Raw genomic sequence first — 25,551 nt, forward strand, 5'->3', positions numbered from 1 at the left:
GGGGCGCCGCGGGCAGCTCCGAGCTTCCTAATCGCGAGGTCAGCGGCACCACGACTGCCCCCGGGGGGGCGAGGGCCCGGGGCCAGGAAACAGCTGGGTCTGCGGGCCTGGGGGTGTCCGCCCCCGCCTCCCAGACCCCAGCAGGCCCAAGGCCACCTCGCCAGGTGACCAGAGGGACACAGCCGGAGGGTCAGCGTGGGCAGAGGGTTCTGTACCAAGGCCGGCACACAGGGGGCAGGGGACCTCGCCAGGAAAGTGCCGCCCCCCCAGCTCCTGGAGCCGGGGTGAGGGCACGGTCCAGCTGCCCTGCCCTCGTGGTCCCCAGCTCACCCCAACGCATGCCCCGGGGGCCTGCTGGCTGCCCCTGAGCCCGAGTGACCGGCACACATCCCTGGGCAGCCTCGAGCCCACGGGCCCTGGGGACGGGCCAGGAGTGAGCCTGGCACCCCTGGCCCCTGCCCCACGCCCCACCCTGGCCCCTGCTCGAGGCCGGTCCGAGCGCTGGACCCTGGCCTGCAGTCGCCCCTCGCAGGGACGCCGGCCCACCCTCACTCCTCCGCCGTGTGTGCAGAGCCCGCCCCGCGCCGTCCACCCCTGCGCCTCCTGGGCTCTGATGGCCGCCCTCCGGAGGTGGGTGGGGGCAGGGGGCTGTGGCTGTATCCCAGGGAGGCTGGGCCCACCCTTGCTTCCAGCTTCCAGGGAACAGGCCTGGGGAACAGGCCTGGGGGTGCAGCGGGCAGCCCCCTAATAATGCCCTTGGCCCTCAGGGTGCCCTGACCGCTGCCTGCGGACGTGGGGCCCCAACCGGCCCGAGGGGGTGGCCGGGGCTTGCAGCTGGTGACCTCGAGGAGCCGCGGGGCCGTCTTCCTGCATGGAGGTGGCGTGCGGGGACAGGTGCTGGGTGCACCCCCGGCCCTGCGGGGCCAAGGCCCGCACACCCCGGTGCAGGGGAGGGATTGGGGGGCTCAGCCTAATGCCACGAGCACCCGGAACCCCCCACCCTGGGGAGGGGCTCAGCCAGGTGCCAGCTGGTGGCAGCCAAGCCAGGGGTGGGCACCGTCGGTGACAGCCCCTGTGGGGCACCGTGGGGGACTCCCGAGCAGCCCTGGAGAGGCCACCTGTGGGTGCCGCCCCCTCCCCCTGCAGCCCTGGCTTGCAACTGTGCTTGTTTTGGTGTCCCCTGCTGTGGCTTCACTCGGCACCCCACCTCTGGGCCAGGGACCTGCGTGTCCCCGGGCCAGCCTCCACCTCGCCAGCTTTGGGCTCCATCCATTTGGGCGGGTCTGGCCGCCCTGCTTGGAACTTCCCTGGGTTGCCCGCCCCGGCCCCCCGCTGACCTTGCCTGCTGCCCCCGGCGCCCCCCTCTGCCTGGGACCTCCACTTGCCTCTTGGCCCCAGGACACGCCCCGCCGGCCCCTCGTTTCCCCCCTGGCACCCACAGCTGGGGCCCTCGTGGCTGTCAGAGCGGCCCCAGCCCAGAGGCGAGTGGGCAGAGATTGCTGCCTATTTCAGGAGAATTAATTACACCCCATACCAGGTGGGAGCGCGCCCTTTAAATGTCCGCAACGCGTCCGCCCAGCACGCCGCACGCACAGCCTGACCGCGGCTCTGGGCCAGGAGGGGGTGGGCTGGGCCCCCAGGGGCCCTGGGTGTCGGGGGGCTCCACTGACGCTGGACCCCGAAGCCTCCCCCCAGAGCTCCCCGTCGCCGGCGCAGCCTTTGCGCCAGCCATGGGCCACGCCCCACGCCACATGGCTGCAGGTGGTCTACCGGCGGGGAGGGCCGGGCCATCTGGATGGCCTGTGGGGTTTGCTGGGGGCCTCGGGGCCTTCCAGGAGGGGACCTGGCTCCGAGGTCCCCGTCCCTCCCTAGCACAGGCTGGTCTGCTCGGCGTGCTCTCCAGCCCATGCTCCATCCACGCCTGGACCCCAGGGTCCTGAGAACACTGCGCGGCCCTCCGCTGCGCCCGCGGCTCAGAGCGGCTCTCAGTTCAGTGGGCCACGCGCGGCCAGGGGAGGAGCCGGCGTCCGTCCACAGTGGACCGGCTCCAGAGACCCGGCGTGGAGCAGGCCAGTGCCTGCGGCTGACCCAGGCCAGGGCTTTGGCGCCAGTCCCAGAACTTCCGGGCCCGTAAAGTCACTCTGCTTTCAAGTCCCATTGGTTGAGTGGGGCTGCTGCGTCAGTGAGTGGTTTTCAAACTTCTGTCGTCGTTGTTGAACCCTTTTGTCAAAAATAAATACATCTCACACAGCAGGGTAAGAATGGAGGCTGGGTGGAAGCTGGGGTGGCCAGAGCCCCCCAGTGCTCTGTGCAGCGTCTTTGTCATTCCAAGCAGTGGGTGGGGACAGGGGTGACCTGTGACCCCCTCCCTGGGGTTAAGAAGTCGGCGGTCAGACAAATGGACCAAGGAGACGACCCTCGACCCAAACAGGGACATGAAGAAGATGGAGAAGAGACAAGTCAAACAGTAGGCAAAGCAAGATGGCGGGCTTGGGCTGGGCCACCTCCTCCATGGCACTGGAGGCTAACTGGACTCGACTCGCCAGTCGGAAAGCAGAGACCATTTTATTGGATAAAGGTCCCAGATCCAACCAGATTTATTCACAAGAAATCCATTCTAAAAATAACGATGGCCAAAAGTGAAAAAACAGCAAAACGTACCCCACGCAAACACTAACCCTAAAAGGTCAGACGTGAGAGCAAGGAAGACAAACAGCTACCGAGGGGCTGTTAGAAAGGATAAAGGGGGAGTGCGTCGAGACAAAACAATCCTAACACTGCACGCACCTAATTGGTCAAACTGAATAAGTAGAGAATTCCGCAGTTACAACCAGCGATTTCAACACTCCCATTTCAGAATCGCTCGGACGGAGAAAATCAGTGGAACGAGGAGACCTGGACACGCAATCGCCAGCTTGACCCGACTGACATTAGTAGAACACTCCACCACATTCTTTCCAAGTGCCCATGGAATATCAGCCAGGGCAGACCACATTCTGGGCCGGAAAACAAGTTTCAATAAATTTAAGAGGACTGAAACTTATGAAATCTGTCCTTAGACTACAACTGAAGTTAGAAATCAAGAACAAAGACACCTGAAAAATTACAAATAGTTGGAAATTAAACATATTTCTAAATGGACCAAAGACAAAAGAAGATGTTACAAGGAAAATTGGAGAATATATTTTGAACTAAATGAAAATGGAAACAAGGAATATCAAAATACATGGGATGTATATAAAATCAACAACCTAATCTTTTACCTTAATAAGCTAAATGAGAAAGATAAATTAAACCCAATGTAAGTAGAAAAGAGAGACAAAGATTAAATAGAAAATGGACAACCAAAAGAGAAAATCAGTTAGGTTTTTTAATAAATGATCAATACTAGGAATGAAGTGCACATTACTACAGAGTCCACAGACAATGAAAGGATAAGAATATTAAGAACTTTAGACCAATAACCTTGACAATGCAGGTGAAATGCCTTGACAGACACCAATTTCCGAAACTCACTCAAAAAAATGAAAGGGAAAATCTGAATAACTCTAAATCTATTGACGAAATCTAATTTGTCATTAAAAACCTTCCCACAAGGATAGAGGGATTGAGAGGTGACTGCTAAAGGAGGCAGAGTTTTTCTTTTTGGAGGAATGAACTTATTCTAAAATTTTTGTGATTATACTAAAAGCCACTGATTGTACACTTTGGATAGATCGTATAGCATGTGAATATACCTCAATAAAACTGCTTAAAAAAGAAAAAGAAAACGTCAGTCCCAAATACCTCTGCTGATGAAGGTCACAAAACATTTAAGGAAGAAATAATACCAGTTCTTCTCATATAAATTCAAATGCACAAGCTGATTCTAAAATTTCTGTGGAAATGAAAAAAGATCTAGAAAAGCAAAAGTAATTTATTTGGACAAAGATGAACAAAATGATAAGGCTGATACCACCTGCTTCCATCAACACTTGAGCTGTGATCATCGAGGTGTTGCCGTGTTGACGTAAGGATGGACAGACAAGTTTCAGAAGAGTCCAGAAGTTAGGCCTTTCCACCGACGGTCCCTTGGTTACGGAGGAGACTGCAAATTAACGTGGAGGCAAAGGGGTGGCTTTTCAATAAACAGAACTGGATCAACTCGATCTCGACAGAGGAAAACATCAACCTCAACTACTATCTCAACCATAAACAACGGTAAAGTCACAGTGACCAATTTACAGTCACAAAAGCTAACAGTGGAGGCGCTCTAGGAAGAAACAGAGGAGAAAATCTTCTCGATTTTGGGGAGAATCAGGACTTCATAAAATGCAAAATTTCATGTGGAAAGCAAGATACAGATTGGGAGAAATATTTTTCTCTTTCTCTTTTTCCACATACACACACATCAAAGGGGCTTACAGGTAGAATATAAAAGAACTACAACTCAATAATAAGAATATTAGCAAACAACTAATTAAATTAAAACGGGCAAACACAAAAGATGCTAAACATCACCAGTCATCAGGAAAATGCAAAGTCAGGTTGTGAAGAGACACCTCCAAACACCTGTTAAAAAGGCTAAACTGGAAAAGGCTGACGAGTTCCAAACTGGAAACAACCCAAATGTCCATCCGCAGGCGAACGGATGACCAAGCTGTGGTCCACCCATACCATGGGATCACTCTCGGCAATAAAAAGGAATGAACTGTCGATACACACAGCGCGTGTGTGAGCCTCAAAACAAGTACGCCAGTGAAGAGGCCACGGCGGTGCCGAGCCGCGCCAGATGGTTCCCTGCACATGGGCCTCTAGAGCAGGGCTCCGATCCACGGACATGGGAAGCGGCCGCTAGAGGCCTGACGGGACGGGTTCCTGCTGGATTTCTCTGAGGAGAGAAAAACACTCCCCGCTCGGTCCTGCGGGGGCCACACAGCCTGCTGGCTGTCGGGAGCCGTGGAGCCCTCCGCTTAGAAAGGTGCTTTTACCTGTGTAAACGGGGCCTCCGTCTTGTTGGGGCTTTCAGGGTGCATTTTTTTCTGGGGTCCCATCCCCAGGGAAAGCTCTTGGTTGAGTCTCACGGCTATCGGACCACAGCCAGGGGGACCAGCGCCCCCCGTCCCCCACGCCACCTCCTGAGGCTGAGCGTGAGTGCTCGGAAGAGAGGGCCCTCGGAGCGGAAGGAGGACCCCATGGCCTGGCCGCCCCGTGCCCCCGCCCCCCACGGCTTCTCCAGAGACGGAGGGCGAGCAGAGCCACGCTTGAAAATCCAGACACGTGAACCAGAAGCCACATCCCAGGGTGGGACGACAGTCACTGGAGGGGGAGTCACACGAAACCAGGAGCTTGAGGTGAGGAGCACGCCGCCCCCCCTGTCTTTTTGTCTTTCTCTCCCTCCCACCCTTTCTCCTCCCCTCCGCTCTCCTCCTCCCCAGGTTCTCTCCCTCCCTCCCTTTTCTACCCTTCTCTTTCCCTCTCTTCTCTTCCTCTCTCTCTCCCTCTCTCCCTCCCTCTCTTCTCTCCCTCTCCTCTCCCTCCCACCCTCGCTGTCCTCCCAGTGACACCCGCCTGTCCCCCCACGGAGCCCCGTCCCTCGGGGAGTCCAGGTACACGCACGTCGAGGTAACGAGCACGACACAAACGTGGACCCCAAACATCCAGAGGTGCCGACACAAGATCTTGCTTGAGTTCCTGCCAGCATAGGAGCCTCCACCTTCCCGCAGCCCGCCCACCCGCGGCGCCCCCTCCACGGCCCCCGCGGCACCCCCGCCACGGCCCCCGCGGCAGCACGCGCATTCAGCACGGCCCGCCCGCGAGCAGCCGGACGGGGCGGCCCACAGCACCAGGCGCCAGCGCCCGGCCCCCCCAGCCAGGGTGCCCGGCAGGGGCGCTGCGCCGGGGCTCCTCGCGCTTCCTTCAGGCGCCCAAGCTGGCCCAGGCTGCGGCTCTACGGCGCCGTTAACCGGAGCCGGCCATTGAAAAGCTTAGACAGGGTTCTGAGGGGAGCAGCTGAGCCGCCCACACGACCCGGCAGACCGGGAGGTCCGCTCCGAGGCCCCTCCCGACAGCCTTGGGGCTCCGTGCCAGCACCCCAGGTCCTGGCCAACGACGTCAGAGCCATCACAGAGCAGGCTTCCAGAGGCTTCCGGAGGCTTCCAGAGGCTTCCGGAAGCTTCCGGAGGCTCCACCACTGAAGTAAGGTTTAACAGGCCGTAATTCCGTTCGACAGAGACACGTCCTGCGTGCCACCAACGGCTCCTTCCACCCTTCTGTCCCTGGATCCCCTGCTCACACGTCACCCAGCCCCACTCCCAGCCCAGCTCGCCCCCTGGAAGCCCCCGTCCACTCACTTGCACCCCCCCCTTAGAAGAATCATTTTGCGAGACCCTGGCCGGGAACCAAAACGAGCACGAACCTTGGCACTTTGTGGCCTCGCCTGCCCAGGTGCCAGAGGGAGCCAAAGCCGACCCGCGGGGCTGGAACGCGGCTGCTGGGGGGTCCCTCGCGAGGGCCTGATCAGTGGACCCAGGGAACGTTCCGGAGAGAGAAGCACCCAGAGCCGGGCGATCGGCCCCGGCCCCTTCCTCCCCGGAGGGGTGTCAGCACGGCGGGGCCCCGGCAGGGTGTGGGGGGCGGCCCTTCCTTGAGACCCGAGCACCCTGTGAGCCAGGGCGCGGCATTAGCCGGGCAGCGTGCAGCGAGGGGCCCCCACACTGACGGACCCAGGACAGACACCAAGGCTTTTCCCCCAAAATGTTTTATTTAAATATTAAATAAAAAAACACACATCGACGAATCACATGGCATACATCTCATTTGAACGTAAGAAACAAAATAATTAACTCAGTTATGGTAAAAAAAAAAAACAACAGCAACACTATATACATCTGAACCTGACCACGTAGTGTCTTTACAGAGCTATTGCGTCATGGCCTGTGGAACCGTCAGGAAACGGACAAAACACACATCACGCACTTAAAAAAAAAGAGAAGAGACGAAAACACGACTTTCCCACCCTCCGAGAGGTTCTACAGCAATGAGAAAAGGAAACAAAAAAATACCACAAAAGTAAAGTGCTCGTCGTTGCACGCAGAGGTTTCTGAGGCCTTCGATCCACGGCGCTGGAACAGGAGTTGTTCTGGAAAGGGGAATCGACGCTCCGGGCTGGAGCCAGCTGCGCTCCCTCTGACAACGCAGACCAGGGCCCCGGCTGCCCCCGGGGGGGCCTGTTCCCAGCCCCAGCCCAGGGAGTTCTCTGCGCTCGAGCAGGGGGTGTGGGCGCCGTGTCCGCGGGGGGCAGCGGGTCCCCCGGCTGCGGCGGTGGGCGGTGGCGAGGGACACGCCAGCTTCCCCGCCTCGCCCCTCTCTTGATCACCTTTGTTTAATACTGCCGGTGTGAGGAGCCAAAAGGAGCTGAAGGCACCTGGGTTAGGGGACGGTGGGGTGGGGACCCTGGATGGACCCCGAGTGTGAAGCAGCAATTTTCCTCAATCCCCCCGAGGCGCGGAGCGGCCGGGGCCCCGCGTGCAGGCGCCCGCGCCGCCCCCGCTGCCTGGCCCTGGGCGCGGTCCCGGGGCTGCCTGACGGTTCGGCGGGTGCCAGTGGGAACTTCCCTCGGCGTCATCCGGGGGGGAAGTTTAAGCCAGAAACACAAAAGTGTAGTAAAAGTATAAAAAATAGGTAGTGTCTATCCGTATCCTATGAATATAAAGTACTTTGCGAAAAAGGAAAAGGGCTTTAGAACACCGACCTAAGCATCGCGTTTCCTTCTCCTTGAACAAAAGCCAGACGCCCAGAGCCCGCCCCGCGCCGGGCTGCGCCGGTTGGCGGGCTGGGGCGGGGGGCCCGGGCCCGGGGGTGCTGCGCGGCCTCACCCAGTCCTCCGGGACGGGCACGGCGGGCACGCGACTGCCCGTGCCGCCCCTGGGTCGGTTGTTCCTTTGGGACCCTGATGCTGAAATGCATAAAAATGTACTTAGCAGCAGGAAAAAAACGTGCAGCAAGAAAAAATTTCTCCTCCGGCTCCCTCGCAGGCACGGGGTCTCGGCGGGCGACGGAGGAAAGCGCTTCCGGGCCCCTGGCGGCCGCCCCCGGCCCCACCCACTGTCCCCGTTCTTGAACGTCCTCTGAAGAATCCTTGAACGCTGATGCTCGAGCGGTTTATAAAACTCTTTGTTGGGGGGAAAAAAAAAACACAAAAACTTGACTCTGGGTTCTGCTTTTCAAGGGAGAAAAAATTCCAAGGACTTGTCAGTTCTCTTCTCCGGGGCCATCGGAGCTTTGTAAAAGCCAAAACATAAAGCAGGGAGTTCACAGTTTCCATTTAAAAGACGAACGTTTCGGGAAGTGGAGACTGATGACTTAGAGGAAAACACCGATCAACACGCGCACGCACGCGGCGCGGGAGGCGCGGCGGGCGCGGCGGCGGCAGAGGTAACTGTGGGGGGGGCCCTGGGCCCTGGCCCGCCGAGGCGCCCACCGCGCTCCGCCGCGTCCGCACGGGAGGGCGCCTCGCCTGCCCGGCCCCTGCTCCCCCTTCCACCCGCCTGCCCCTCGACCGCTTCGCCTCCCTCCCAAGGTTTCGATCTCTAGCTCTCGTTCAGTGCAAAGAAAAGGGTAACAAAACAAACCAACGACGAACGAACACGCCCCAACCCCGAAGGTATTGCTTGTTGCGCTTCTAGAGAGTTATTGGCTTTGAGTCCGAAACGTCTTCACATCCTCTGAGATTATTGCTTCGAAGGGGCAGTCGGCCCACGCCGGGGCCGGAGGGCGGAGGGCTGAGGCCGGGGGGCCAGGCCGGGGGCCCAGGGCACCCGAAGGGCCCCACGGGCCGAGCCGACGCAGCCTCGTGGCACCGAGGTCCCAGCGGCTGGAGCCGAGGTCCCCGTGGCTCGGGGGTCCCATGGCTTGCAGGTCCCGCGGCGCGGAGGTCAGGCGGCAGGAGGCTCAAGGGTCCTCACTGCACCAGCACGAAGGTGCCCCGCGAGCAGGCGCTCAGGTCCTCCATCTCGCAGTCCCCTGGCGGCAGCCCCGGGGGCAGGAAGCTGGGGGACAGCAGGGCGAAGCGGGGCGGCGGGGGCACGGCGGCGGGGAGGGCCGCCACGTGGCCGCTGATGCGCAGCTGGGCGTCCAGGAGCTGGGCCGCCGAGGCCACCGGGGAGGCGCTGGCCGGGAGCAGCTGCGTCTGCAGGAGCGCGTGGGGCCCCGCCGCCAGCAGGGCGCCGGCGAGCCGGGGGGCCCCGGGGCCGTCGCGGGGGGCCAGGCCGTGGGGAGCCTGCAGGCCGCTGGGTGGGGCCGCCGTCGGGTGCTGGAGCTGGAGCAACCTGGCAGGGCGTGGGAGAGGGCATCAGGGCGGCGCCCCGCGCTCCCTCCCGGCTTAAGGACCGCGCCCGCTGTTGGGGCGGACAGGCGCGCTGCGGCGGGGGGGGCGACCATGGGGACCCCCGGGCAACAGGCCGTCCCATCACCAGGCTAACAGGACCCCAGTCCTGCCCCTAGACCCGCCGACCCCCAGACTTGGGCAGGGAGGCGCACAGGCCGGTGCCGGGCGCCTGGGCGGACGCGGGGGCGGGGACGGTGCCGGGACGCGGCGCGGCCGCCTACCTCTGCTGCTGCAGCACCTCTTCCAGCAGGCTCCGGCCCTCCCGGGCGCCGGCGACCCCGCCGTACGGGCACGAGCTCTGCGGCGGGGGCGGGAAGGCGCTCAGGCCGGCCCTGGGTGCCCGGCTGGCGGGGGGCGGGCACACCTGGCGGGCCAGGCCCTTGATCTTGTTGAGCCCCAGGAACCCCTTGGCCCGTGCATGCTTCCTCAGCTGCTGGCGGAAGGCCTTCAGTCCTGGGGGGAAACGGGGGGCTTGGCACAGCTGACCCAGCCCCGCTCGCTGGCCCGCGCTGGCAGGGGTGCCCGGCCTCGGGGGAGGCGAGGAAGGGACGGAGCGCAAGCCGGGTGGGACGAAAGGACGCCCACGTCTTCCCAAAGGGCCACGGCACTCCCTGGTGCCAGCCCCCCGGGGTCTGGGCAGCAGGGTGCATCCTGGGCCTGCTGGCGTCTGGGCACACGCCGTGCCCAGGCCGGGGGGTCACTGGGAAGCTGGGAAGGAGGTTCGGGGGCAGCAGGGGAGCTGGCGGCTGGGTGGGGGTGCTCTGCTGAGGACCCTCCCACCTCTAGCCTCCGGAGCCCGGGGGACGGGCCAGCTGGGGCAGCACGTGTGCCCAGGGACCCCTGGCTGCCCGGAGCCCTGGGCGGAGCCGTCACCCACGCCCGGCTGGACGCCGCCGAGGACGGAGGACGTCCTCCCGGGGGGCGGGTGTCTCCCGGGGGAAGGGGAGCGGGTGGGGACTCACCCTGCGTGAGTGAAGTGTCCGAGGCCCGGCGCCCCTCCTGGAAGCTGACGGGCAGCAGGCCGGCCCCGCCCAGGGCCTCATGAGCCTGCAGCACCGGCGTGGCCGACTGGGCGCCCAGGAAGGGCGAGGCCAGCCCCAGCGGGGAGCAGGCGCCCCCCAGCCCTGGCACGGCCAGGCCCTCGCCCGGCCCCTGGGTGCTGTTGCTCGCCAAGCAGGTCAGGCAGCTGTCGGAGCTGGTGCCCTCGGAAGGGCTGGCCGCCACGGACACGACGACGCCTGGGGGGCGCAAGGCACTCTTCAGGGCCACGCCCAGGCCGCCGCCCCCTGCCCACCGCCCCTTGCCCGCCGCCCCTGTCCACCATTAGGCCCTCGGGCTTCGCTGAGTGTCGGAGGACGGGGGCAGGCCTGCTGCGCCTTCTCCAGGGGAGAGGCACCTACTCTGTTCTCCTCCACCCCTGCCCCAAAGGGGGCACCTGTACCCAGTTGAGGCCACTAAAGGCCAGCAAGCCCCTGGGGTGCGAATGTGGGGACGCCACGGGGCTCCCAACTCAGGACGCGAGAGACCTGTGCCCTGCCTCCCTCCAGCCCAGGGTGGTGGGAGAGCCCATGCCGGCTTGTCTGCTAAAGGGGCGGCGCTTTGCGCAGCCTCGGGGGCGGGAACTCATGGGCAGCCCTAGGACTTCCGCCACAGACCCTGCCACGCGGCCGGTGGCCAGGCCAAGGTTGTCATGGCCCTCGACCGAAGACGGCCTGCCCACGGGGGCACTTACAGGGGGCGGCGCACGGGGAGAAGCAGCTGGAGACGCCGGCCAGCGTGTGCCTGCGGCCGGCCGCGCTGGGCAGGGACGGGGGCGCCTGCGGCTCCTCCTCCGGGCCCTGCCCCTGCCCGGCCTCCTCGAAGATGGCCGTGTCCAGCAGGCCACTGGGGGATACGGGACGGGGCCGGAACACTCCGTTGCAGTTGGCATCCACGGCGAAGAAGAGGGGCTGTGGGCGGAATCCCACCGTCACCTCCTGGGTGGGAGCCGGGGACCCCGACCCCCCCCCCCCGCCGGGGCACAGCGCACCAACGCACCTGGAGCGAGCCGCTGAGGTCGCAGTCCATGTCGGCCGGCAGGGCGGCCCGCACCTGCGGGGCTAGCAGCGGGGGTCGCAGGGCGTCGCCGGGGAGGCCTTCCAGGGGCACCTGGGGGCGTAGAGGGGAGGGCGTGGCTCAGCACGCAGGCCCGGCCAGGGGGCGCCCCGCCGAGCCCCGGGGGCCCGAGCGCCCTCACCTCCAGGCCGCCGAGGTCTGCGCTCCGGGGCCGCTGGGCTGGCCCGGGGCGGGCTGCGGGCTGCGCGCTCCGGTGGTCCTTGAGCCGCTCGAGCAGGAGGTAATAGATGGCTGCGAAGTGGTTGTAGCTGTGGTTCCGCAGAGACTGGGAGAGAGAAGCTGGGGGTCACGCCGAGGCAGGCAGGGGAGGGCGCAGGGCAGGGCCCGGGCGCTTCTCCCAGCGCTGGCCCGCTCCCGCGCGCAGAGGCGATCCCGTCGGGCCGGCGGGGTGAGCTGCTGGGCCCCTGTCCCCGCGTGCGGGCGCTCACCTCCACGGTCCTCTGCCTGTCGATGCCCAGCGCCTGCATGAGGCCCAGCGCCTGCTCGTCGTAGTCACCCAGGGGGGAGCTGCAGTCCTGCGGCGGGCAGGCGGCCTGCGACGGGGCGGGCGCGGCCTGCATCCACCGGTGCTGCTTGATCTGGGCGATGGAGATGCGCTTGGCGGGGTCCACCACCAGCATGCGGCGGATCAGCGTCTCACAGTCTGGGGGGTCAGAAGAGGCGCGCTGAGCCCCCCGCCGGCTGCCCGTGGCGCGAGGCCGGCACCCCTGCCCGTGATGAACTACAGGCAGGCAGAGGCTGAGGCCGAGGGCAGTGACCAGCTCGGGCTGGGGACGGGGCCCGCCGATGCTTCGCCGCGCCCGCCAGGCAGACCCGCGGGTGCCCCCAGCTCGAGCAGGGGAATCCGAGCGGGGGCCCCACAGACCAGCCCTCGCCAGCCCCCGGGGCACACACCCACGGAGGGAAGGGCACGGGAGCAGGGTGCTGGGGCGCCCCCCAGGCCTCTAGGAAACCCCCACAGCAGCAGGTCGGAGTTGCAGAGCCAGGCGGCCTTCCAGGAGAGCTGCCCCCGCCCGCGCCCGCAGCCCCACGCCTGGCCGGAGCCCCCGGAGCCTCACCTTGGGACATGAAGAAGGGGATGCGGAAGCGGCCGTCCAGTACCCGCTGTCTCAGGGTGGGCAGGTTGGGCCCATCGAAGGGGAGCGAGCCGCAGACGAGGACATAGAGCACGACCCCGAGGCTCTGTGGGAAGACGGCGCCGTGAGCATAGGGGCACGGGACAGAGGCACGAGCACAGGAGCCCGGGGACAGAGGCGCCGTGAGCACAGGGGCAAGGGGACAGAGGCGCCGTGAGCACAGGGGCAAGGGGACACGGGGACAGAGGTGCCGCGAGCACTGGAGCCTGGGGACAGAGGTGCCGTGAGCACAGGGACACGGGGACAGAGGTGCCGCGAGCACAGGGACACGGGGACAGAGGCGCCGCGAGCACAGGGACACGGGGACAGAGGCGCCGCGAGCACAGGGACACGGGGACAGAGGCGCCGTGAGCTCCGGGACATGGGACAGAGGCGCCGCAAGCACAGGGACACGGGACAGAGGTGCTGCAAGCACAGGGACAGGGGACAGAGGCACTGCGAGCACAGGGACACGGGACAGAGGTGCTGTGAGCACAGGGACACGGGACAAAGGCACCCTGAGCACAGGGGCCCGGGGACAGAGGCACCATGAGCACAGGGACACAGGGACAGAGGCGCCGTGAGCACAGGGACATGAGACAGAGGCGCCGCGAGCACAGGGACATGGGACAGAGGTGCTGCGAGCACAGGGACACGGGACAGAGGCGCTGCGAGCACAGGGACACAGGACAGAGGTGCTGTGAGCACAGGCACATGGGACAAAGGCACCCTGAGCACAGGTGCCCAGGGTAAGAGGCACCGTGAGCACAGGGGCCCGGGGACAGAGGCGTCATGAGCACAGGGACACAGGGACAGAGGCGCCGTGAGCACAGGGGGTGGGAGACAGAGGCACCGTGAGCACAGGGGCACGGGGACAGAGGCGCCACGAGCACAGGGGCACGGGGACAGAGGTGCTGTGAGCACAGGGGCAAGGGGACAGAGGCGCCATGAGCACAGGGGCACGGGGACAGAGGTGCTGTGAGCACAGGGGCACGGGGACAGAGGCGCCACGAGCACAGGGGCACGGGGACAGAGGTGCTGTGAGCACAGGGGCACGGGGACAGAGGTGCTGTGAGCACAGGGGCAAGGGGACAGAGGCGCCACGAGCACAGGGGCAAGGGGACAGAGGCGCCACGAGCACGGGGCACGGGGACAGAGGTGCTGTGAGCACAGGGGCACGGGGACAGAGGCGCCGTGAGCACAGGGACACGGGGACAGAGGCGCCACGAGCACGGGGCACGGGGACAGAGGTGCTGTGAGCACAGGGGCACGGGGACAGAGGCGCCGTGAGCACAGGGACACGGGGACAGAGGCGCCACGAGCACAGGGGCACGGGGACAGAGGTGCTGTGAGCACAGGGGCACGGGGACAGAGGCACCGTGAGCACAGGGACACGGGGACAGAGGCGCTGCAAGCAGGTGGGGACCACCTGGGATAGAGGCGCTATGAGCACACGGGGGCCCGGGGACACAGGGACGGCCCCGTGAGCACAGGGGCCCGCCCGGGGACGGAGGCGCGTGAGCAGGGCCCGGGGCGGGGCCACACGTGCACTCTGGGCACCCAGCACTCACCCAGATGTCCAGCTGGGGGCCTTCGTACTCCTTCCCCTCAAAAACCTCCGGGGCCGCATAGGGGGGGCTCCCGCACCACGTGGAGAGAGGCTCCCCTGACTTGTAGAAGTTCCCAAATCCAAAATCTGCACGCAAGAGAAGCAGCCGGATGAAGTCACGCGGGAAAGCGTGCGCGCGGCCCTCGCAGAGGCGCAGGGGGTGCCCGGGAGCCGCCCGCCGCCCCCGGCAGCCTCCGTGCCTGCCAGCTTGATGTCCATGGAGCTGCCCAGCAGCAGGTTCTCCGTCTTGAGGTCGCGGTGCACGATGTGGTGGCTGTGGCAGTACTCCACGGCCGACAGGATCTGCCAGAACTTCTCGCGCGCCTCGTCCTCGCTCAGGTGCCCGTTGGACGTCAGGTAGTCTGGGGAGGGACAGAGCAGAGCTGAGTCCGAGAGTCCCCGAGCCGGAGATGCAGGCCCTGACCCGCTAAGGCCGGGCGTCCTTAGCAGGTGTCAGGAAGGAGTGCGACTTACCAAACATTTCCCCATTCTGGGCAAATTCGGTGACAATGTAAAGCATATCCTTTGTCTCCATAACCTGCAACAAGAAGCACCCAGCGTTTACTGTGGCGGGAAGGGAGCACGCCAAGGGCAGAAGTGACACCCTCAAAACCTGGCAACTTTGAGCCACTGGAGGACGGGTGCCCTCGTCCTTTGAAAAAGGAAAGTAAAACTTCTGCAGCAAAGAAACAGATAAGGAGCTTCCCCTTCAGAACGCGGGCGGTAAACCGCGCCAGCCTGCTGATCTTGACACATTTCTGCTCTGAGCAGGGTCTGAACTGATTAGAAGCCCTTCGCCTGGCGGTATTGACCTCGGGCTGCCTCAGCCCTCTTGGCCTTGCTTTCGGCCGCCGAGCAGGTAACAGACTATTCGAGCTGGTACCTGCAGCCAGAACACGCTGAATAATAGATAGCAAATACCCTGTTCCAACTTGTTTTATTGACACGATAAATGAGGCTGCAGAAGACGGCTGGGCCAGGTGAGCGCGCGTACCACGCGTTACTCAGCGTGTGTCGGCACACACCCTACCCTGGAAGAGCCCTGAGTGATCAAGAATGCTGTTTACCATGGAAAAATTTAAGTGAACGTGACTGACGAAGAAGCAAGACAAAACAGACGTGCAGGGATGTCTGGAAACAACTTTTGCACAGAGAGAAACATGATACGTTCTCATAGAAAAAGAAGTCTGTAGGGTTCAAAATATAGTTCTTCAAGAAGAAACTTTAAAAGACAGCTGCTTTGAGTCCTGCACCGCAAGAAAAGTGAACCTGGTACAGCCAGGTGGAATTTTAACTGTCCCTGCACCCAAATGCCTGGTAGAGGGACAAAAAAGGGAAGAAGTAAGGGTAAAGGCATCCTGCAGGGAGTGCCCCAGCAGGGTGCCGCCAGCAAGGGGTCACCCAGCAGGAAGGAAGCCCACCGCAGACGAGGCCTCTGAAATTGGTCACAGGGGCACTCAATTAGTTCACAGCACTAATTCCACACCGTGAGCAAAGCAGGGGAAAGGGAGGGGGAAAGGAAGACGCAGCCGAAACTGCTCGCCACGCAGCCCGCTCCGGAGAGATGCGTAGGGCACACCCCCCTGGCACGGGCAGCCCTCGCCACCGAGGGAGCCCACGGTGGGCATGCAGCTGTGCAGCCGCACCCCCCAAAACAACGACAGAAACAGGACGCACACCCCAAGGGCCACGTGAGTCCTGTCCTAAAGACACGTCATCTGGTCGCCAAGCTTGTCCACCTTTTAATCAGCAGGAATTCGTTCTCCTTCCACATTTCCCACCCAGTCTTGCCAATGGAGGCACCCACCCATCAGCCCATCCCCGCTCCTCTGAGCTGAGAACCAGGAGGAACTTGCACCCAGCACAGCTGAACAAACTACTGAGAACTTGCAAAGAATGCATTTTTCTGCAAGGAGACTTGACCTGACGTTTGCAAAAGTGGTCGTTTATTACTGGGAGGGAAGGCTGACCAAGAGATGGCTTTGCTGTCCTAATTGATTTCGTTCTGATTTCCCAGAGATATCCTTCACTAGTTTCCACACGACAACAGAAATAAAGTCCCAGAACAAGCCACCAGGAGGACAGCGTGGGGCGTGTTCCTTCCGTGGATTAAATTACAACCCCGGTGCTCTGAGCAGGGCAGGCGCTCTCTCTCTCCACTTTAGACTCAACGGGGAAGACAAACACTCACTGCCGCCTTCGCAAAGATAAGTTAACGAAAACGCATGAAAGTGGCTGGTCTTAAAGTTTAATGATTATCTGCAAAAGGGGGAAGTTGCCAGTTTCGATTAAAATTTGTCCTTTTATACTGAATGCTTGACCTGTGCTGGTACTGTGGATCTGGCTGGTTGTTTCCACAGGACAGTAAATATAACAGCCAACCTCTGCGTGTTTAAAGCTAGAACGAACTGCAAAACTAAACAAAATGTTAACGAAACAGATCTTAGTCAGGATCCAAAAGAAAGAAAATAATTGTAAATGTATGTGCATAGCTTATGAAAATCAATTTATTTGCCTTGCGTGAACAACTCCCCAACTCCCCCGCTTCCTCCCTCCCACACCCAGCAAAGGGCAACCTCCAGAACCTGCAGACTTATTTGACTGAAGATAAAAGAAAATGCACTTCCCAGAATGAAGAGTGAAAGGGAGCCCGGAGCCCTTACCTGATAAAGCTTTATGATGTGAGGGTGATTCAAGAGCTTCATAATCTGAACCTCTCGGTATATTTTCTCCAAATTGCTTGGATCCAATCTCGTTTTATCGATGATCTTTATTGCAACCTACAGGTTTTAAAAAGAGAAAGTATTTTGTTTAGAGATGAAAAACCTCAATCTAATCTACACCTTTCATGTTTGCAGCTTAACTCCTAAAACGCATTATGTCCCCCAAAAGGTCACAAAACGCTGGGGGGAAAAATAACCAAAGTAACCACTGATAGTAACACAGGCAAAGTTGAACAGGGTCTTCAGTATTTGCAGAATCACTGGCTGGGGCGTGAACTCTGAACGCGCCCGCGCGGCATGCCTGTTTTCTGGTCGGTGTCCCCTCGCTATCTGTACAGATTACGCAGAAACAGAAACGAAAGGGCTTTCTTTCTCTCCCAAACAGAAAGCGCCAGCGTTGAGGACGGAGACGGGGAACCGGCGGGCCCGGCACAGCGAGGCCCCGCGCCCCGCGCCGCGCGCTCGCCCCACCCGGGGGCGCCGTGGGGTCCCCCCGGGTCCCCGCCGGGCCGCGCACCTGGGTCTTGGTGACTCGATGCCGGGCCAGCTTCACCACGGCGAAGTTGCCTTTGCCCAGGGTCCGCTCGATGTCGTAGAAGCCCACGCGGAGGGGCTTGTGCGCCCCCGGGCCGGCGCGCGCGGGGGCCGGGCTCAGCTCCGACATGATCACCATGGCGCGGCGGCCGCACCTGCGGGCAGCGCGACCTCAGACCCCGCCCGCGCAGCCGCGCCCCCCGCCGGGGACCCCTGGGGCGCAGACCCGCCCCCGCCGCCCGCGCTCGGCTCCCCCCGGCCCACTCGGGGTGGGGGGGGCGCGCAGACCCGCTCCCGCCGCCCGCCCGCAACAAAGGGGCGCCCCCCCCCCGGCGCGCCTACCTGCGGGCCGCGGGGTCCCGATCGGCCGGCGGAGGCCGCGCCCCCCCCCCCACCCCCACGCCCGCGGAGACCCCCACCCCCGGCTCCGGGGCGCCCCCCTCACCTCGCCGCCCTGGCGGGCCCGCCGGCCGGAGGCTCGCAGCGCGCTGCCCGGGAAGCCCTAGCCCGCCCGCTCGGCCCCGGCGCCCCGCGGCCCGCGCCGCTCCCGCCGCTGCCCTCGCTGCTGCCGCCGCCCCGGCCGCCGCCGCCGCATGTCAGCTCTGAGCCCCGGCGCGGCCGCACGCGGAGCGGCCCCGCCAGGCCCCGCCCCCGGCCCGCCCCGGCCCCGCCCCGCCGCCAGGCCCCGCCCCCGGCCCCGCCCCCGCCCGCCGGAGCGCGGCCGCCCCATTGACGTCGCTTTGACGCCAGCGCGACGCGCGGCCGAGCGCCAGGCGGAGGGCGAGCGGGAGATCGGGCCGTTGCCAAGAGACGGGCGGCTCTGACGCGCGCGCTGATGGGGCCGTCGCCCTGGCGACCGCGGCCCGGTGACGTCAGGGGCCCGCCCGCGTGCGGCCGGCGCGTCGCCCTCTGCCGGGCGCGTCGGGCGCTGCAGGCCCTTAACCCCTTGGCCGCCGCGTCTTCCCCGCGGCGAGCCCGCGCGTGGGCCTCCCCCAGGGGGCGGAGCGCGCGGCGGGGAGGGCGCGCTTCGTGCGCGTTCCCGCCGACCCTGCGGCCCCCGCCCTGGAAGGACCCGGCCGAGCAGTCCCCGCCAGCGCCTGGGCTGTGGCGCGGGCGCGCGGGTCCCCGAGTGGAACGGCCGTGGGCGCGGAACCCGCCGCAGGACCCTCCCTGGGCCGCGCGCGGGCCCGTGCGGGCGGGGGTCGCGTGCCGGCCGCCCCACCGCCGCTCCCCGGTCTTGGGCTCAGCGGCCCCAGGTGCTTTACTTCTGTAACATTCTTCACATGTCCAGCAAGTGGGACACGGAAGCCCAGGACATGGCCAGCGCCTTCTGGGGACCCGCCCCAGGCCAGCCTGCTAGGGTGGGTCGGGGCTCGTGCCCTCCAGTCGGTCGCCCTTAGCCCCATGGGGGGGCCTCCCAGGGAACGCGCCTTCCTTTTCCGCGCCCCCAACCTCGGTCAGAGGAGCCGGGTAAGGACCCCCGGCCAATGGGTCAGGGCCACCCTGCTCCATCTTCACCCTGACCTTCACATCTTCAGGTTCCACGGGAGGTCACCTTCCCAGCACAGGGGTTCAGGGCTGGGGCGCGGCTTCAGCCGGTGACACCCAGAATCATTTTTCCTGGTGTTAAACAAAAACATTGCTCTAGAGAGGGCAGGCGAGCTGGGCGAGAACCTTGAAAAGGCAGGGGGTAGCTTCCGCGTGCCCTTACCCTTGGGGCTGGCCTGGGGGGGGGAGCCTGCGGCCTGTGCAGGGCCCCCCCCAGGAAGGAAGAGCTTCTGATGCCCAGTCTGAGCCTGACCACTCTCCCCAGTCCCTGCCCCGGGGGGTACTTGTGGGTCTGTTGGTTTTGAAAGGACTTTCAAGGACACTCAGGTCCCCGAAAGTTTTCCTGCATCTTTAAAAAGCACCTGCGCTCTTTGTCCGAGGTTTATACACACGGAGAAAACCTGGAGGAATATTTTTAGTTCCTTCCAGCTGAGCGATTTACAACTGCTTCCCTGCCCTGCTGGGCGGCCCAGCGCGCCGGTCCCTGTGAGCACCCACCGAGTCCAGGTGAAGGAGCCGGGGGCCTGAGCAGGCTCCCTGCTCAGCTCCACCCCCCGTGCTGGGACCCAATCTTTCCCCAGGAGTCAAAATGCAGCCCCCGGGGAGCGGGACCCTGCCCCACCTCCCCCCCAGCTGCAGATCTGCCGTCTTCCCAAAGGTCCTAGTTTGCGGGCACCGAGGGAACCTGCCAGCCAAAGAGCAGCAGCTGTCTGCCCAGGGAGGGCCCCTGGCCCCCGGGGTGCCCGGCGCCCGTGCTCCCGGCCCCCCACGGCCCCGGGCCAGCAGAGGCCTCCTTGGCCGGAGGAAGTGCCCTTCCCGGGAAAAGGCCTGACCTCAGATGGCCGTCACCTGCCCCCAGGGGCACTTCCTCCTGGCGTGCTCTCGGCTCCTCTGTGCGCCCGGCCGGGGGCCCTTGAGGGTCTTGGCCTGTCTGCTCTGGGACCTCGGCCTCTGGGGCTGTATTTCCTTCCAGAACCCTCGATCCCATGTTCTAGCCGTCCCCCTGTGTTGTGCACTTGAGAAAACACTGCACAGCGTGTGTCTGCCCATTGCGGGAATTCTTTCTCTGAAGTCACGGAAGAAGTACACCGCGTCTCCAGGGCTGGGGGGGCTGGGGGGAGGCGCGTCAGCTTTCCTTTCCATTTGGAGCTGCCCCGCCCGCCTCATCGCTGTAATGTTTCCGGAATCCACTTGATTGTTTCTGGAGCCCCAGATGGGAAACCCCGGGGACAGGAAGCGTGTGACTTTGATATTCCCACATGCCTGCACGGGCACCCGGAGGCCCGGCGCACGCCTGCCCTAAAGCTCTCCAGATAAACCAGCAAAGCCAGGTAGCGGAGCGCCGGGGCGCGGGCACAGGCGGCGAGCCCGCGCGGGTCCCTGAGGTCTCAGGGTTGATTGCGTGGGGCAGTCCTCTCCAGATGGCTTTTCCTGCGACAGCCGGAGAGGCCCAGGGCCCCCCTGCCTGCCGGAAGCTCTGCTCCCACTCCGAAGGCCCTGCCCGGTCCCCCTGGCCTTGCTTGCCTTATTCTGTGCTTTCCTGGGGCCCAGGCCCGACAATTTCAGACGTCGGAAACTACACGTGGCCGACGCGGGCCTCGGGCTCTTTTGCCTCCTGTCGTAGAGGGAGAGCTGGGCACGGCCTGAGGAGGAGAGTGCCAGCCCCTCTCAGGGGGCCCGGGTCTCCCCGAGACGCCGCCAGCTTCTCAGCCAGCGCCTCAGTCCCCAAGGGCTGCCGAAACAAGCCACCGCGGACGGGGGGTCTCTCGTGGCTTCTGCAGGCCTGCAATCCAGGACCGAGGGGCCGCAGGTGCCTCCCGCCCAAGCCCCGGGGGAGGGTCCCTTGCTGCCACCTCCAGCTTCCGGCGGGGCCGCGGTCCTCGCACTCCTGGGCTTGCAGTCGCCCCCGCCAGGCTCGGCCTCCTCCGTTCCCGCGTGGCCTCATCCTCCGTGGACCCATGTCTGCAGCTGGCCTTCCTCTCCCGTGAGGACAGCCTGCTCTAGGTTTCAAGTCGTCACATCTTCAGAGACCCCCATCTCCAAACGAGGTCACCTTCCAGGGCCTGGGGCTACGACTTGGAGGTGGCTTTTGGGGGGACACAGTTCAACCCCTGCCACCACAGAGGCCGTCACCCCCTGCACCGTCGCACCTTGGGCACACGTCTCGCCCCGTTGCGTGACTCTGGCAGGGTCAAGAATCCCTGCCGCATGGGCCCGTGGTCCGTGGCCGGCCACCTCGCCGGCCCAGGGAGGCCGCAGGGCCAGCCAGGCCCTCGCCCACTGCCTGTCCCCGGGGCAGCAGGAGCAGGAGGGGGTCTTGGGGCCTGCCGGTGTCACGGGGCAGGCAGAGCCGAATCCCGACCTTAGGCTCAGGAGCGCAGCGGCGGAAACGCGCCTGTCGTGGACCAGCTTCCAAGCTAGCCTTCCCGGCTTCCGCGTTCCCGTCTCTGCCGGGAGCCATAGGCGTGGCTGGTGGGTGTGCCTGACGCTCGAGCAGCCTGAGCCCCGACGGGCCTTTGGCCGCCTGCACCCCTGACCACTCCGCTCCACCTCTGGGAGGCCGCCGGCGTCTCCGTGGGGCTCTTGGTTCCCTCATCCCCGGGTCCCTGCTGAGCACTGAAGACTCTCTCTTTAGAAAGGATTCACTCTGTCCGGAAGTATGCGGGTTTCTATCTGCGAGAGCGGCGCCAGGCCCGAGCGCGGACACAGTGCCCATGGCCGGTTCACGCCAGCAGGTGAAGAGACGCACGTCCCAGGAGGGGCGCAGCGGTGGGGCCAGCAGCTCGGGGGCCGTCGGGCTGCGGCCGAGAGACCTCAAGCACCTGCCGCGGGAGCAGCGTTTGGGGACGTCCACTGCAGTGAGAGTGGACGAAGGACACACTGGGGGTGCCCGGGGCAGGCAGGGGCCTGGATGTGCCGCCTTCTGTTCCCACCCCAGGGCAGGTGGGGGAGGCCTTTCTCCTCCTCTCCCCCACCCCAAACCTGAGCTCGGGGGAGGCAGAGGGGCAGGAAGGCAGCCGGGAGCAGAATGGCCGGTTTGGTGGGAGCACCCAGCACCTTGGGCCCTTTGGGGTGCCCACCAGGGCCGGGCACTGTGGACTCGGAGCTGGGGAAGGAGGGGGCTGGGCAGAGAAAAAGGATGTCCACGGGCTCGGGGCCTGCGGCTCGGAAAGGCCGAGCTCTTGGCCCGAGATCTCACCACCTGGCTGGCCAAGCGGGGCTGGGGCAAGGCTGGGCAGGTTCCAGGGAGGGGCTGCTGGCTGTGGGACCCCAGGGCTCCAGGCCGGGCCCCGGTCAGAACAAGATGAGGGGCGGTCCTTTCTGGGCATAAAATTGAGTAAAAACGTTCGTGGAGAACTTTGGAAATGCAGAAATTTGTAGACACAGAATGAAAACCGCTGGTGACGCCTCTGCCTGCTGGCGTCGCCCGCCCAGCCTGGCACCTCCTCCCGCGGTGCAGCGAGGCCCCACGGTGGGGCCTGCACCTGGTATCCGCTGCCCCGGCCACGGGCGGCCCAGAGCGGGCACTCTGGGCCCGAGGTCTTCACAGGGCGGTGCTGAGTGGAGGCCGGTGGCCTGGGTGAAGCCACCTGTCCGTCCTGGCCCCCCCCCCAGTCCTTGTGCCGACCCCAGCCACCCCTGCAGAGCCGTAGCTCGCACGTCCTCCAGCAGCTTCCAGAGACGCCGGGGACCTGGATGCCCAGCCCAGCCCGCTCGGGAAGTGGACGCCGCGGGGACAGGGTCCCACAGAGCCCCCGACGGAGCAGCACTGGCCCCTGGTTGCCAAGGCGACGCCGAGGCTCCGGCTGCCCCGAGGACCCCTGTCCCGGGGGCAGCGGCGGCCTCTGGGGCCAGCCCGCCCGGGGGCCCGTCCTCCCACCAGGCTGCCTCCCACGCTCGGAGGCGCAGGGGCCGTGAGAACCTGCCCGGGAAGGCGCCGAGGAGAGGCCAGCCCCCGGCTCCTCCCGCCGCCTCCGGGACACCGTGACGCCGCGCCGCCTCGCAGGCGGAGGCGGGGACAAGCCCGGCCTCACGGGCAGGGCCCCCGCCGCCTCCGCCCGAGGCCCCGTAAAGCAGGCGAGCCGGTGGGGCAGGGGGAGAGCCAGCCCCGCTTCCCAGCTGCTCAGGGCAGGTGGGCAGCTGCCACGCACGTCCAGGGCCTACCGCCGGCAGAGGCTCCCTGGGCCCGCAAGCTCCGTCTCTGGAAGGAAGATTCCAGGTCCTTCTCACACATAAACTGCAGGCGAGGCTCGCGGCCCCCCCAGAAGGAACCGCAGACTTGGGTCCCGGGCTGAGCTTGCGGCCTGGGCCTCAGGGGCCGTCGCAGGGGCAGCGGCAGGGGATTGTCCTCAGGTGTCCCTCTGGCCCTCTGCGCAGCGGGAACGCGGCGCTCTGCGGTGGTGCCTGCTGCGCGATGGGATGTGGGGATGGGATCCAAGGCGCCTTCCAGCCCAGCCCTGGAAACGTGAGCGAATCCGAGGAAGGGCCTGGAGGCCTGGGCCTCCCCCGCCCACCAGGTCTCCCCCCGCCCACCGAGCTGTGCCGTCAGACCCCAGGGAATCCCTGGCTCTCTCGGGAGACAGCTTGCTCGTTCCACGCCTGGCGGGTGCCGCGGGAGCCCCACTGGTTTTAGAAACCGTTTCAAGGGGTCCTTCTTTCCTTGCTCCTTAGTGCCAGCCCCATGAACCCAGCGCCCAGGACCCAGCACCCAGGAATCAGTACCCAGGACTCAAGACCCAGCACCCAGGACACAGCACCCAGGACCTAGCACCCAGGACCCAACACCCAGGACCCAATACCCAGGACTGGGCACCCAGGACCCAGGGCACAGCACCCAGGATTCAGGACCCAGCACCAAGGACTCAGCACCCAGGGCCCAGCACTCAGTATGTAGCACCCAGGGCCCAGCACCTAGACCCAGGATTCAGGACCCAGTACCAAGGACCCAGCACCCAGCACCCAGGACTCTGCACCCAGCGCCCAGGGCCCAGGGCCCAGGACCCAGTACTCAGTATATAGCACCCAGGACTCAGGACACAGCACCCAAGACACAGGGCCCAGGACCCAGCACCCAAGACCCAGCACCCAGGACCTAGCCTGGAACACAGCTGGGGCCAGCTGCAGGAAAAGGGGCTTTCGACCTGGACCCCCAGGCTCAGCCCAGCACCAACCTTACTGCTGTACCCCCAGGGCAGTGGCTCACCAGCTGGGGTTCCTCCATTTCCCTCTCACCATGTGAAGCTTCAGAGCCCTGACATTGGGGGGACGGGTGACAAGGTGGCCCTGAGACAGCCCAGGGCAGAGCAGCCCTGAGGGGCCCAGGCTGGACCTGGCCCCTGGGGGAGACTCTGGGTAGCCGTCTCCCCCTGTGGGTCCTGATTGCAGGGAGTGGCACCCCCAGCCCTCCACTCTCTGGGGACCAACCTGCTAGGCCACCCCCAGAGGGACACTCCTCCAAAGGGCATGGGGGCCTCCAAAGCCGGGGGCTTCCGTGGAGTCTCAGGAGGAGGGACATCTGATCCACCGAGAGCCTGGGGAACTTGAAACACCACAGGCCCCCACCCCCAGCCCCCCAGCGGGGCAGCCCAGCTTCCAGAGGCCCCTCCCAGGAGGACCCTCTCCCGCACCTGTGTCCTGGAGCCCTGCTGGCTGCTGGGCAGCTGGGGGGGTCCTGGGAAGGCCGCTGGGGAACCCCCTGGACCGAGCTCTGTAACTGGAGCCTTCCTGGTGTAGCCTAACCCTGGAGACTGTACCGTTGCCACGAGGGCGAAGGTGACCGCTGGGCTCCCCTGGCCTCAGGGCCCAAGGTGGGGCATGGCCAACCCTGCCCGCACAGGTAGAGGCCCGGCTGCCTTTCAGTGGGCCCGTGAGTTCTGCCGGGGCCCTGCCCCAGCAGCAAAGCTCCAGGCCACCTGAGGAGAGGGTGGGCCAGGGAGGCCCTGAGCACAGGGGGCTGTCTGCCCTCACAGCTGCCCAACTTCAGCACAACCCAAGGGCTTTTCTCCAGATTCCATAGGGGTTAGAAGCGTCGGGGATCCTATCAGACACCCCAGGGAGGTGGAAGTCTGGGGCCCCTCCCAGGAGCAGCGTCCATCTGGGTCCCCATGGCTTGGTGACACTCTCCTCCAAGGAGGGACGGCCCCCTGTGCGTCCACAGGGGTGAGCTGGAGAAGGCTGGCAAGCCCCCACTTCTCTGACCCTGCCGTCGAGCATGGAGGGTCCCTTCTACTCAAATGCCAAGAGATTATGAGGCTAGATGGGGAAAAATGAAATACAGCAGTGAAGAAAGTATGGGGGGTCCATGGACCAAACAAAATCACAGCTTACTGAAACCTGGAGGGTGATAGACTCTAGAACTTGGCCAAGCTCTGGAGGAGTCTAGAAAGTATTGACACGTGTGCTTTGCTGCCAGATGTCACCTGGAAACATCATGTCCCTTTAGTTCAATCTTTGTTACCAAACTTCAGTTCCTTTATTACTTCAACTGTACAATGAGTCTGTTGAGCATTTGTTATTATATCCTGGATGTTCAAAGACTAT

General features: G+C 64.3%; 1 protein-coding gene across 1 annotated transcript; it reads right to left on the minus strand.

The window, feature by feature from the left end:
- Positions 1-6,723: 6,723 nt before the first annotated feature.
- On the minus strand, positions 6,724-18,032 carry SIK1 (salt inducible kinase 1). Its single transcript, XM_058296302.2, has 14 exons — positions 17,909-18,032; positions 17,447-17,618; positions 16,870-16,986; positions 14,681-14,744; positions 14,407-14,568; positions 14,169-14,293; positions 12,541-12,664; positions 11,911-12,125; positions 11,604-11,747; positions 11,405-11,515; positions 11,100-11,316; positions 10,330-10,605; positions 9,589-9,820; positions 6,724-9,308 (listed from the first exon to the last, which is right to left on the minus strand). The coding sequence occupies exons 2-14, from the start codon at positions 17,600-17,602 to the stop codon at positions 8,942-8,944; spliced, it is 2,310 nt and encodes a 769-aa protein (XP_058152285.1). The 5' UTR covers positions 17,603-17,618; positions 17,909-18,032; the 3' UTR covers positions 6,724-8,941.
- Positions 18,033-25,551: the final 7,519 nt, after the last annotated feature.

This window comes from Dasypus novemcinctus, chromosome 4, assembly GCF_030445035.2.
Source record: "Dasypus novemcinctus isolate mDasNov1 chromosome 4, mDasNov1.1.hap2, whole genome shotgun sequence".
Taxonomy (NCBI): Eukaryota; Metazoa; Chordata; class Mammalia; order Cingulata; family Dasypodidae; genus Dasypus; species Dasypus novemcinctus.